Source organism: Lupinus angustifolius, unplaced genomic scaffold, assembly GCF_001865875.1.
Source record: "Lupinus angustifolius cultivar Tanjil unplaced genomic scaffold, LupAngTanjil_v1.0 Scaffold_1_1096, whole genome shotgun sequence".
NCBI lineage: Eukaryota > Viridiplantae > Streptophyta > Magnoliopsida > Fabales > Fabaceae > Lupinus > Lupinus angustifolius.
Genome location: NW_017716412.1, coordinates 151,595 through 164,560, shown reverse-complemented (window position 1 = coordinate 164,560; position 12,966 = coordinate 151,595). Strand labels below are relative to the sequence as shown.

Below are 12,966 nucleotides of genomic sequence, written 5' to 3'. Positions count from 1 at the left end.
CCAAGGATTGGATGCTTTGAGTTCCAAATGAGATTACAAAATTGATTTTTTGCATCTCATTTGCATTCTCCTTTTCTCCTCTTGAATTATAAACTAAAATTACAAAACTTACTTAAATAAAGTTCCTATGAACTAAGAACAAGAAGAGAGAACTTTAGGGAAGAATTTCAAGGCAAGATGGTGAGTGATGTATGATATATGATATTTTTGTTCGAATGAAATGTGCCTCTATTTATAGAAATTTCCCTGCTGCCGATGAGCTGCTTGTTAGCATCGCTCAGCAGCTGACCAAACCCTTCAGCATGGGTTTGGTCACTTGATCAAGCAGATTTGTCACCTCCGTGATCTTGACTTACCAAAGCTAGTTGTGAGCTACGGGACCAGCTATGGTGAGCTACTCTAAAAAACCTATGGTGGGCTACTTGAAGTGATGTCATTGGTGACTTCATGATTTGCTTGCTAAGTCAAGTCCAATTTAGGAATGGCAACGGGGCGGGTCAGGGTCGGGTTTGCACATACCCAAACCCGAACCCGAAATTCAAAACCCGAACCCGAACCCAAACTCAACAGGGTTGAAAATAAAAATATCATCCCCGAACCCGTCGGGTTTCGGGTAACCCAAACCCGGAAAAAAAAACCCGAAAATGATAAAGTGTTAAGGAAAATATGATATTATTTTCGTGTAATTTTACTCTAACATTTCTATTTTCTCTTGTATTATTTCATTTCTTTTATGTTTGAAGATCCAATAGTATATAAAGTAACATTAGAAATTAAAAATAATTGGCAAATGATAGAAATTTCAATTTTAAATTGAATTACCTTACTTCGGGGCGAGTTCGGGTTAGGGTCTTTGCTATACCAAACCCAAACCCGAACCCGAAATTTAAACCCGGGTAAAACCCGAACCCGAACCCAATCACATCGAGTTTTCCTCGTTAAATTCGGGTTCGATTCGGGCGGGTACCCACGGGTTCAGTTTTTATTGCCATCCCTAGTCCAATTGCCACTTCTTACTCCAACCCACATAATTTATATTTAATGTATACTAACTATTAACCAGAATATTATTTTATGATATAAGTCATCTTGAGATACATTAAAGCATTAATGGACAAAGTTTAGAAATAAATATATGTACTGATGTTGTAAAAAAATTATATACTACCAAAGTATCAATATATCATCTAACATTCATATTTAATTATTATTTACTCTTCGAAAAAATAATAAAGATGAAGGGTGATTGATGTATTGACATAAATAAATCTTTAATACAATGTATAAATATTACAGTAAAGTTTATAAGAGAATTTACTATCTTTCTGGACAAAATGTAATTTGTATTTCCACCATTTTGTTAAAAACTATAAAAATTAACAAATCTAATATTAAATTATAAAATACACACAAATCAAAAGTTTAAAACATTTAGGTAATAAATAATTAAAGAAATATTAAAAAACATACCAACTAAATAGTTAAGGGTGTGTTTGCTTTGACCATTTTCTGTTTTCATTTTCAATGAAATCGGAAAATAAGGGTGAAAACATGTTTGTTATGTTGTGTTGTTTTCATTTCATATTTTTGAAAACATGAGCTTCATTTCTGGAAATTTTGAAAATGAAAAAATATCATTTCCAATATTTTCAATAATAAGACAATGACATTTTATTGAAAATTTTAAGACTTTTATTACTCCATTCAATCTATATTTTTTGATGTTTTAACATTTTCATGTAATTCCAAATCTTTTGATGTTTTGAAAACTCAATATACATTTATAGTTTACTTTCCAATTATACCTTTATTTATTACTAATATTTTCTCCACATGTTTCTTCATTTCATTTTTAATCCAGTTTTTTATGTGTATTACATGTGATTATTTTAGTCAAATTTTATTGAATTTTTACTTCATTAAAAAAAACTGAAACTATGTGCATAACCTTAAACATCAAAAGATGTGGAATGAGGGGAATATTATTTTCAATTACTCTCTTCACTAATCAACAAGATGCTGAAATCAATTGATGAGGGCCTCCCTTGTCCTTACTATCACACATTTTCATCATAAAATTTATTTTTTTATCTCACAAATAATAACTTTTTTTCGTCTCTCTTATGATATTGTTGAAATAGTTCTATGATGATTATGATAATATATGATTTAGGGATGAAAATTGACGCTTCTTGATGTTACTGCAACCTTAATTAAATAGTATAGCACTTGTACGTAAGTAATTTATTTTAATTTTACCCTTTTCGGAGAGCATCTGCAATTGCATGATGTTCATTATGACTTTTCACACGCTTTTGTAATAGCAAATGACCAAGTCCAACAACTAAAAATGTTCAACGTATTATTGACATAAAATACATTGGAAAGAAAATGCAAGTATCAAATATGTAGACATTCTATAAAATTATTAGTTTGACTACTTTAGTGATTAGAATTTAGAATTGGATTCATTGCATGAATAATTATCCTGGTTTATAAAGTTTAGAGTGCATAGTTATGAAAATGAAAATGATAATAACAAACATATTTTCAGGAAAATGAAAACGTGAAAATGAAAATTGTTTCTTAAAAATGAAAATAGGGAATAGAAATAGAAAATATTTCTTGAAACCAAACTCACCTAATTTTCACCTTTTTCTGAACAATGATTGCCTTGCTGCAAACGGAAACAGACTAAGAAAAGAGCAACTGAGGGCAATTACCTTCGGAGAATAGAATAATAATTTCGCTTGATTCATTTATCATGTGATTGTTACGATTTTTAGGTTCATTAAATTGTTTCAAATTTCAAGACATGTATCTCTATTTTCAGAAATTAACAGTTTCTATGAATAATAATTCCAAGAAGTTAAAGTTTCAAATTATGTGCTTTAAGTTCATTGTACCAAATGCAATATGAGATGTTTAGTGCATTTATAAATACTAATACCAAAAACAGAAAAATCAAATAAAGTTAATTTGTGAAAGGCATATTGGAGGTCCATTATTCAGAATGAATACGAACTGGTTTGTGTTTTCGGTTCTCAGGATATGAATCTATAGAACACATGTTTGGGACATGCAGTTTTATCACATCATTTGGTGGAAAAGAGTATAGCTATATCCACAACTCATGGCCTAATTCAGATTAGATTGTGGTCTTGTTTTTCTGCCATTATGAAATTAAATCCTTTTGTATTTATAAATTGGGGCATGACCCTTAGAAGGGCACTTTAAGCTACAACTGATATCCCATTTTTTTATCGATAAACGTTAGTATGTTCATATTTATTGTGGGTGGGACTCGAACCTTCAACATCTTTCACTCCACCCCTTCCTTTTAAGATTAAACCACCTTATAACTCCATTTTTTTTTTTAAATTTGCTATGTTCGACAAAAGGTGCATTTATATGCAATAATTTTATTGTGGAGGGTATAGGTGAGACTCGAACCAACAACCTCCTACATTCTATTCCTTAAACCCTTCTCCTTAACCTAAAGGTGACATTATAACTCCTAACAACTCATATAGTGTTGTTTCTGTTGTTCTGTTTTCTGCTGATCTCCTTGCTGCTGTTTTTTTGCTATTTCTGTTTGTCACTTCTTTGTTTTGTTGCTGTTTTTCCTTTCTTTGTGGGTTAACACCCTTGTACTTGCTTCATATATATTCTCTTTGCTTAGCAATTTTTTTCAATATTTTCCTTTCTTAACCTAATTCCTTCAGATAGAATGGCTTATCATTTCTCCTCTAAACCTTCATTAATCTCTTTCATTTTGCTAACATTCCTTTTATTTGCTGAATCTACCTTTGGATCAAAAGTTGTGGATGTAAATATCATTTGCAAAGAAGTCCAAAACCCTTCATTTTGTTCAAAAATTTTGAACTCAAAGCCTAGTGGAGCAAAAGGTGCAGACCTAGGCAGTCTTGCAAATTATACTGTTGAGGTAGTTTTTGGAAATATAACAAAAACAATCAAGTTGATCAAGTCATTGATTGCACATAGTGGAAAGGATCTTGAAGCAAAATCTCATTATGAGGATTGTTTGTATCTTTTTGGTGACGAAAGTGGCTCCCTCGGTGAAATTATGGATACTCAAGAACGTTTGAAAGCACGAGATTATTTTGGTGTTATAACGTCTGCAGCTTCTGTTATAGCAAATATTGAATATTGTATTTCAGGAGAGGATCCACAAGATCCTCCTTATCCTGATAAGTCCAAGCTTCCACAATATGTTCGATTTATTGAGCAAATTGTTGAAATAATTCTTGTTATATCAAAATATTTGACACAAGAATAGTTATATTTTTTGTGTTTAAAAAGTGAGGTTTCTGTAATGTTGCAATGAATAGAATTGATGTTTATGAAATGTTGTAATTAATAGATGTGATGCTTCTGTAATATTTCAATAAATATGAAATACATGATGCTTCTATAATGTCTCCATTGAAAATAGTTGTTCCTGTTTTTGGCATAGCAAAAAAAATGACTGGGAGGCATAAAACTGGTGATTAGAAAACATGATCTAATGGAAGAGATTGTTATCTTAGAAATAACAAGTGAATAGAACATAACAGGTTTGCTAGTAGATTCATCCAATTTTGTGGAAAATGAAAGAGATGGGAAGTCTGGTAAGGCTGATTTTGAGCTCAACTCGTGCTTTGTTGTGAATTCAAAATTTTAATTGTGATTGTAGTTGTAGTTATGTTGTGTTTACCACAAGAAAATAATGTAGCTGCTGTAATTACCTTTGCAATGCAGCATATGTGTGTTGTTAGTGGTGCAATGATCTTCATGATCACTAAGGAGAAGTTCATGATCACTAAGGAGAAGGGCTAGGTCAACCTTGTTTTAGGTATTACTTACAAGTGATGGGGTAGGTTTTGGAGATTTCCTGCATAAAGGTCATGAATTCATTTTCAAACCAGATATTTCATGCCACTCTTGCAAGTGATGGGGTAGGTGTAAAAAGCATTTTACCCTTTCAACTAATTATATAATGTTTATTAAATATTTGGTGATGTATAATTGATTGATAGTATAAAACAAAACATTACAATAACAATGCTTCAAGATTAAAGTCTTTCCATTTTTGTATAGCAAGAATGTAAAGAATATAATATGCATCAATAGTGGAGATGATATCACTGTATTTGGCCTCTTAATGTAGAAGGAATCACAGGGGAAAGGGGAAAACTATGTTACTGTGTGTCTGTAAATATGACAGGTTTAAGGTTCATTGGTGTATAAAGAAAATGCAAGCAATGTAAAAAACTGATTTTACTCATTTTCTAAGGCCTAGCTACAATGTGTAATTGCAGACCACAAGTCCACAACAATGATGTTGATTGAAAAGTATACCAGATTATAAACATTCCAGGTAAATTGATGTAGGGTACAAGAAATTGAAATTACTAGGCATGACCAGGGAGCTTCTCTAGTTGTTAATTCTTTCTCCTATGATAATTCCTGATCCATAATTCATCAATTGAAACTCTTGTGCAGAGCTTCATACTAATACTAAAACTAACCAGAAATTTTCCACAGATTTTTTTGTTTCATCCTATAAGTATTTCAGAAATCCAGATAATTATGTCCTGGCAAATATCCTCCTTTTTCAACACAAATGACAAAATCCTTCAGGACAAAATCCACATGGGAATACTGCTCTATCTATGAAATCTGTTTCACAGAAGCAAAAAAAGAAAGGTAAAAAAGAGCAAAGAGAACAGAAGAAAGAAGGTTGTAGCATCCAAGGATGAAGAACACCATCAATGACATAAATGAAAAAAACACCATTAATGACATAAATGAAAAAACACCATCAATGACAAATGAAAAAAACACCATCAATGACATAGATGAAAAAAACGCCATCAATGACACAAATGAAAAAATACCACCATCAATGACATAAATGAGAAAAACATGTCACGGGATGAACACTTTCATCAGTGGTCAGTTTGCATTATTATCTGCATTAGATCCAAGCAAGTCATCATCGTAAGAGACAGGTATCCTTAATCTATCATGAACAGAGACATGTTTCTCTTCTGAAGCTGATAGTTCATGTTGATCTTGCTTTTGGGATTTAGGGAATGAACTGTCTGAAACATTGCCCTCATTGCCACATAAAAGTGTAAAGGCCACTCCTGGAGAATCATCCTCTTTCTTTTGCATGGGTGGTTGCTTAACATTTGGGTGCCTGAATTGCTTCTGCATTATTATAAACAAGATGGGCAATGACAAATGAAAGTGATTATTAAAAAGTAAATAACAATCTTAATAGCCTGAGTTGCTCATTAATTAATGGATATTCATGATACTAATTTAAGAAGAAAAGAAAAACATAAAGTTGCACATGATATGCTTGATGGAAAAGGCTGACTGAAACAATCCACAGTAAACTTGGTTTGAACAAAGAATTTTAAAAAATGATATCAAACACAGAATCTCCCCTGACAATTTGCCTCAACAATTTTCTGGAATAGCTTAATGCTCACATCAGAAACCATGTAAATAGCAAGTCAAGATAGATGGCTAATAGGCCTATACTATAAGTCTATGATACTAAAAAATGCGCCTCCTCCACATGGAGAACATTGAGGCTTTTAGTCTTCAGGCTCTTTATAGAGAGAGGTTTTCAAGTAAGGAGAATATTTAATCAATGAAAATTTAATCCTTCCCTCGCTTTCGCTAGAGGGTAGGCTTTACAAGAGAATCTGTTTACTTTTCTTAGAAACAAAATCCCTTCTTACGATAAAGATTTTGTTAAAGTAGTAGCTACAGGAGCACACAAGGTCCTGAATTCTACCCACCCAGTCTTTGTGAAAAGAACCCATTAGTCCATTACAATATTTCTGATGGGAAATCGGAAATCAGGTATAGTTCTAACATACAAAACAACTTAAAAATACTTCTCTCCTTCACTGATATTATAAAGATATTAGTTTAGGGGGATATCTATACAATACAAGTATACCTCGCACTGTATAAACTGAAAAATAAAGAAAAGATAGAGTAGCAATCAAGGGTTTGCTATCCTATCCACACTAACTGAATTCTTCCTTAAAAAATCCTCTCCTGCCTGTGACCTTATCTCTACTCAGACCACATGGGCATTCTGTTAACACTCATGACTACTCCTTCTCTTCCTTTCATTGTACACATGACCAGATTCACCACCCATGTTACCCCTCTTCCCAAGAATGTACTAAAGGATCCAACAATTTCTACCCACTTCTCACATACTGGTCAGCAGACGCATCCACAATCATCACCACTATCATTGCATGCAAGGAACATAAATATAAAAAGAAAACATGCAAGAACTAAAAATGTAAAGGTTAATCAGGCACCTCGAACTCCTTTGCCTTTTTCATTATCTCTTTGTAGGCCTGTGGCTCTCGAACTTTAATGATGTTCCACAATACACCACCCCCTGTCCGGAAGCGCTTATCATCAGCAGTCTTCTGGCCTCCACAAGCCTGTATTGCATCCACCTGTGATATTCACTCTTCATTATACAAGTTTATGATGTATCAACTTTGACATTTTAGAAAAGAAAACTAAATATGAAAAACAAATCCACATTCAGAGATTCAATTCAGCAACATGGAAACAGATGACATCATCTACTGTAATTACATGAAGAGTGTATGATATATATATATGATGATAATAAGCATAACCCCTTCACTAATCAAATGAAAAATAAGAAACAGGGAAGAACTGACATAATCATACTTCATAGGCCGAGATATTTAAAAAGTTCATTGGTTCAACCAAAAAGTCCTCACTGCGTGATCATGCAAATGCCAAAATCTAAACCCTTAGAAGGCTGCATAATCCAGGAAGGACACCCAAAAAACCAATGGTGTTTCTAACCAATGGCAACCATGTTTAAACTAAAATCTTATCTTTGTACCATCAATAGTTCCCTTAACTTTTAGTTGTTCAGCAATGTAGTTTAATTAGAAACTAACAGAAGTATGTTACAATATTACAAAACAGAGGTCCTGTCAGAACTCAAAAGTGACATGAAATTTAGATAATCTTCAATCTAATGATATGATATTTATTCATAAATGTCTCTGACTTTTCCAGCCGCTCCATTTAGGAGAGCAAAATGAAGAGAAAAATAGATATCAACCTTCACAACAATTAAATAATGAAGTAGTTCGTCAACCAGGAACGTCAAAGCTCAAGCAGAGGATTGGAAGGAGCAACCTAGCTTCTATAATAAAAATCTGCAGGTTAGGGACAAACTGTACGCATCAGAATTATGAATCTGTGTATGGTGCTATAAAAAGCGGATAAGCATACTCAGCTCAAGGCCAACCCAAATCAGGTACAATCTGAATTCTCACCTATCCTTATAACAGGCGAGTAAAATAAGTCTTTTACTCTTCTTGGACACAAAGTCACACCCATGTTAAAAGGATAATAAATCACAAGAAGAACAATTTATTTCAAAAAAACGCAATGCACATTCCAGTTAGATGAAGACGGGAGGATAGAGAGTCTGCAGCAAGCAAATATCTCATCTTTATACCATCAATAGCAATAGCTAACCCCAACAACATTTGTAAAGATATAACTGGGATTGAGGAAAGCACCCCAAGAGCTGTTCAAGTGGCTAATATAAAATAAAATGGATAATAAAGTTAATGCTAGCAACTGCGCATGCTGCAGAGAACCATTACCCGTCCCTGGCGTCCCATCAAACACCACCATACTCTACCATAAACAAATTCAATTGAAAGAATACAAAAGGAATCCCAATTACGAAATTATATATCCTTGAGCAACTTTTGACAATGGAAAATCAAGAGGATTGGATTGTAGATCCTGAGTAGAAATATCTTCAAGTACATATGATTCATTAATCTCTAGGTGGTTCCGTCTTTTTTGCGATAAAATTCTCTAGAGTGTTCTTAAATTGTTTTCCAACTTCCTAGTGGGCACAGTATTTCATAGAAAAATGTATAGAATAACTAATAAAGGAGTAAGCTTTCAATATGAAATCAATGTTGCAGAGCATGATAAGATTCCACTACCTCTTTAATGATATCGCTTAATGCAGAAAGCCCAAGGCAACCTACAGCTGTGTATACCATGTATGACTTTTTCTCTTTCAGACGCCGACATGTATCCAAGACAAACCTGAATACAGTATTTAATTTGTTAGAAATTCATGCATTCATGTGAATGAAATGGTTGATAAAATTCATGTATTCATGTGAATGCAATAGCTGCCTGCATTCCTAGTAACTATGGTACAGTAACCCATCAATATCGATAGATTACAGGTAGAACATAGCAGAACAGAAAATTCTGGTTCCACTCTCAACCAAAGAGATAAGAACCAATGCATCTTGCGTACACCAAATGGCAAGGATTTTAAGAGTAATTCAATACTAATAGATTACAGGCAATTCTTCATGTTTGCTTAAATAATAACAACAGATGCATAAACCTGAATAGCTAACTGGAATTTGCTATGAAAGAAAAAATATAATCTAATTTCATACATAAACAAGTAAAATCGAAAGCTAAACTATAAATAATCACATTCTGAGACATTATTCACTTATTCAGAGCAACAACAAAACAAAAAACAATACATTAAAAATTAAGAACATAGAAAGAGTATTAACCTGTCTATATTAATAGCAGCATTAGGTCCAGAATTCTTTCTCTTTTTCTTATTCTTCTTTTTGTTAACTCTACGCTTACGATTCTTAGTGTCAGAACCCTTATCTACTTCGCTGATATTAATATCATCACCTCTTTCAACAGCAGCACTGATTTGAAGCAAATCGTGGTCTTCGACCAATTCTCCTTCTTCAATATCAATCATTTCGACGTCGTCATCGAGAATGGATTCTAGAATGTTCTCCTCGTCCTCCATCGCAAACGCCGTAAGTTGCGGTGGTTCGGTGATTTTGAATGAATGAGTAAAAGTGTGTGTGAGAGAGAGGGGGGGTTTCTTCTATAATGAAATAAAAAACCCTAAGTTGTTAAAGATGGGTTTGTTTCTTGTGTTTGGGTTAATGGGAATGAGTAAACAAAGGTATATAGTTTCTGAAATTGGTTATTGAGGAAGACGATGATGAATGAAGGAATGATTTTTCATAGGCCTGTTCTTCTTCTTAGGCCCACCATTAATTATTTGGAAGTGAACAAAAGGGCTAATTCAAAATTACGTAGATTAAGGGCTTAGAGAGAGATCTGGGAAGTAGGAACCAATTTCAAAACACTATTTTTGTGTGTTAACCAATGATATTAACATCAAATCAGTCATCAAACCGGTTAGAACACTGATATAGAGATTTAGTAGTTCAATCAGTAATTTAATAATTAAACCAGTTAAACTGGACATACATGTTTATATAAACATGTAAAAAAAAAATCTATTATTTATATATTTAAATTTATAATTCATATTTAGTCTACTAAAAATTCTCATAGACAAACAACTCAATCTACAAAACATATTATAAGTTTGAAACTTTAAAATTAAGGTGGTGATACATTCGATATAAAACAAGAGTGGTTATCAAATGTGTCTAAATTAATTGAATCATAAAATCAAGAAAGAATTATAAATATTTCTCTCATTTAATTAATTATTTCTAAACATATTCTAACTTTTGTTTTTCCCAAAGGTTATTATCTTTCTATTTCTCTCTTTAGAAGTTGATGATAAAAAGAAAGTAGAAAACTCTATTTTAATGCTTTAACTTTCCATTTTATTTTATTCTCAACTCCTCTTCTAATTATCTCTCTCCAAAAATACACATTTCATTGTTAACGTTGAATAACTATTATTCCTCTTGTTTGGTATCGGTCAAAATGGCTGAGAAACAGTGGAGACTCGATGAAGGATGAATCTATGAAATGATAGAGATGCGTTTGGAGACATGACGGGAACGATAGAGAAACAGTGGAGACTTGATGAAGGATGGATCTGTGAAACGATAGAGATACGTTTAGAGACATGACATGAACGATGGAGAAACAGTGAAGACTCGATGGAGGATTTGTGAGATATAGAAGGAAGAAGAAAGGGGATTTTTGAGGAAGAAAAGTGCTTTATGTGGGTAACTTGCGTGGCAAAATGATGTCATTTTGGCTTGGTCGTACAAAAATATTTTTTTCATGAACCAATGGGTTTAGTATCAACTCGATTGGTTGCCAGTTTCACCCAAAATTGCATGGTTTGGTCTGATTTTGACTGACTCTGATGCTCATCTGGTCCAAAGACCATGCCATATGGTTAGGGGTCCAGTTCACCGGTTTTTTAGTTGAATAGGCGGTCTGATATTTTAATATCATTGGATGTTATATAGACAAAACTTAATTAATTCTTAAATTAGACCGTAAATAGCATTACACCATACCATGTAACAATTTTCCAACCATAGGCATGCCAAAATAAATGTGATTAAAAATGAATCCACATTTATTCAAAACTCAATTGTTAATTAAACTAAACAAATTGGACACTTAAATTTGAGCTAAAAATTGTAATTGTCAAATAAATGACACAAATTTAAACCAAATATAGTTTCATTAGATATCTCGATTATATATAATCTTTAATCTTATACATAGTAAATAAATAATCATCATTCAAATTACGAATTAGACCAATCAAACTAGTAAGTTGAACCGAAGAGTTTGCAAAGTACACCAATCAAGTTAAGTTCAAGTTGGAAAAATAGTTTGTATAAAACTTGAATTGAATTTTGAGAGTCAAATTTTTTGAACTAAACATAAATTCAACTAAATTCAAATAATTTACAACCCTGCAAATAAATAATCATGTACATCAAACAAAACATTCATTTATCTATAGTATATATAAAGTCAAAAACATATTTTGACTACATATATGATGTTATTTTTACTTGCCTATTTATCATTCTAATTAACTATTATTATAATATTTTTCATACAGTAAAAGAAATATTAATGAAAGTTAGAGGACATTAAGTACACTAAAAATTATCAAACTACTAATATAATTTTTAATAAAAGTTTTAATAATATCACAATTCATTTTTGCATTTTTTTATTTATATAATTTATAGTATCTTGTAAACTAAATGCAAAAAAATATAATATAATTTTCTAAAATAAAATATATACAAATTAAATATTCAACCTAAAGAATAAAAATATGAGTCGGTAAGTAATAAGTGTTTGTGGACACGGCACTAAAAATAAAACACAAACCAATATGAATGCACAGGATTCCATTTAAAAGGAAAATATCTGTAAGACTTTCAATTGTGTAGGAAAGGCCACATCGACCAGAATTCCAATGATTCCATTCTGTCCACGGATTTTGGCTGATAAAGTGGAAAGCTACATTCAACTTCATAATTTATGATTGGAAAATGTTTCTTCTACACTCTGTTTTTCTATAGAAAGTACAAGAAAAAAGATGTAGAAAAAGTGATGTGATAAAACAAGAAGATGGCATGGAAAAAGCGAAGAAATGTAAGAAGTGAATTTTTTTATAAAAATACCATTACTTTTAACAATTATACTGTGAGGGTCTAATATGCCTCAAGTGGACCATACTGTAATAAGCATTTGAGTCTGACATTTTTAAGTAATTAATAAGATATATTAACTTTTTAATTGATTTTCATAATGTATTCAGTACTTATATTTTTTAATTTATAAATAGTTTATATTTATTTTCTTAGTTATTATTTGAGTTATTATCTTTTTAGTTTTTTGAAATTTTTTGAAAATATATGTAAAATAATATGATTACCAATATATTTTTTTAACAAGTTGGTTCTTGGATTTTTTATATAGAAATAGGTAGCATTTTTATGCATTTTCAATACTTACCATTTAAATATTGCAACACTATGTCAATGGTGTGAATAACTTCTGTTTCAAAAGTGTATCATTTTATGTACCACTATTTATAATTAGTCAGAA

At 31.8% G+C, this 12,966-nt stretch overlaps 2 protein-coding genes across 2 annotated transcripts; one reads left to right on the top strand and one right to left on the bottom strand.

The window, feature by feature from the left end:
• Positions 1-3,730: 3,730 nt before the first annotated feature.
• Positions 3,731-4,300, top strand: LOC109337096 (pectinesterase inhibitor 1-like). The gene has a single exon (XM_019573975.1). It carries the CDS (start codon positions 3,731-3,733, stop codon positions 4,298-4,300), a length of 570 nt encoding a protein of 189 aa, XP_019429520.1.
• Positions 4,301-5,873: 1,573 nt separating this feature from the next.
• On the bottom strand, positions 5,874-10,129 carry LOC109337093. Its single transcript, XM_019573971.1, has 4 exons — positions 9,660-10,129; positions 9,060-9,165; positions 7,359-7,502; positions 5,874-6,216 (listed from the first exon to the last, which is right to left on the bottom strand). Exons 1-4 carry the CDS (start codon positions 9,911-9,913, stop codon positions 5,959-5,961), a joined length of 762 nt encoding a protein of 253 aa, XP_019429516.1. The 5' UTR covers positions 9,914-10,129; the 3' UTR covers positions 5,874-5,958.
• Positions 10,130-12,966: the final 2,837 nt, after the last annotated feature.

Coding starts and splice junctions, on each gene's coding strand:
- LOC109337093 (XM_019573971.1), bottom strand. CDS start 9,913: ATGGAGGACGAGGAGAACATTCTAGAATCCATTCTCGATGACGACGTC. Junction 9,166..9,659: donor GCTGCTATTAATATAGACAG/GTTAATACTCTT, acceptor TACTGTATTCAG/GTTTGTCTTGGATACATGTC. Junction 6,217..7,358: donor AAAAGGCAAAGGAGTTCGAG/GTGCCTGATTAA, acceptor ATAATAATGCAG/AAGCAATTCAGGCACCCAAA.
- LOC109337096 (XM_019573975.1), top strand. CDS start 3,731: ATGGCTTATCATTTCTCCTCTAAACCTTCATTAATCTCTTTCATTTTG.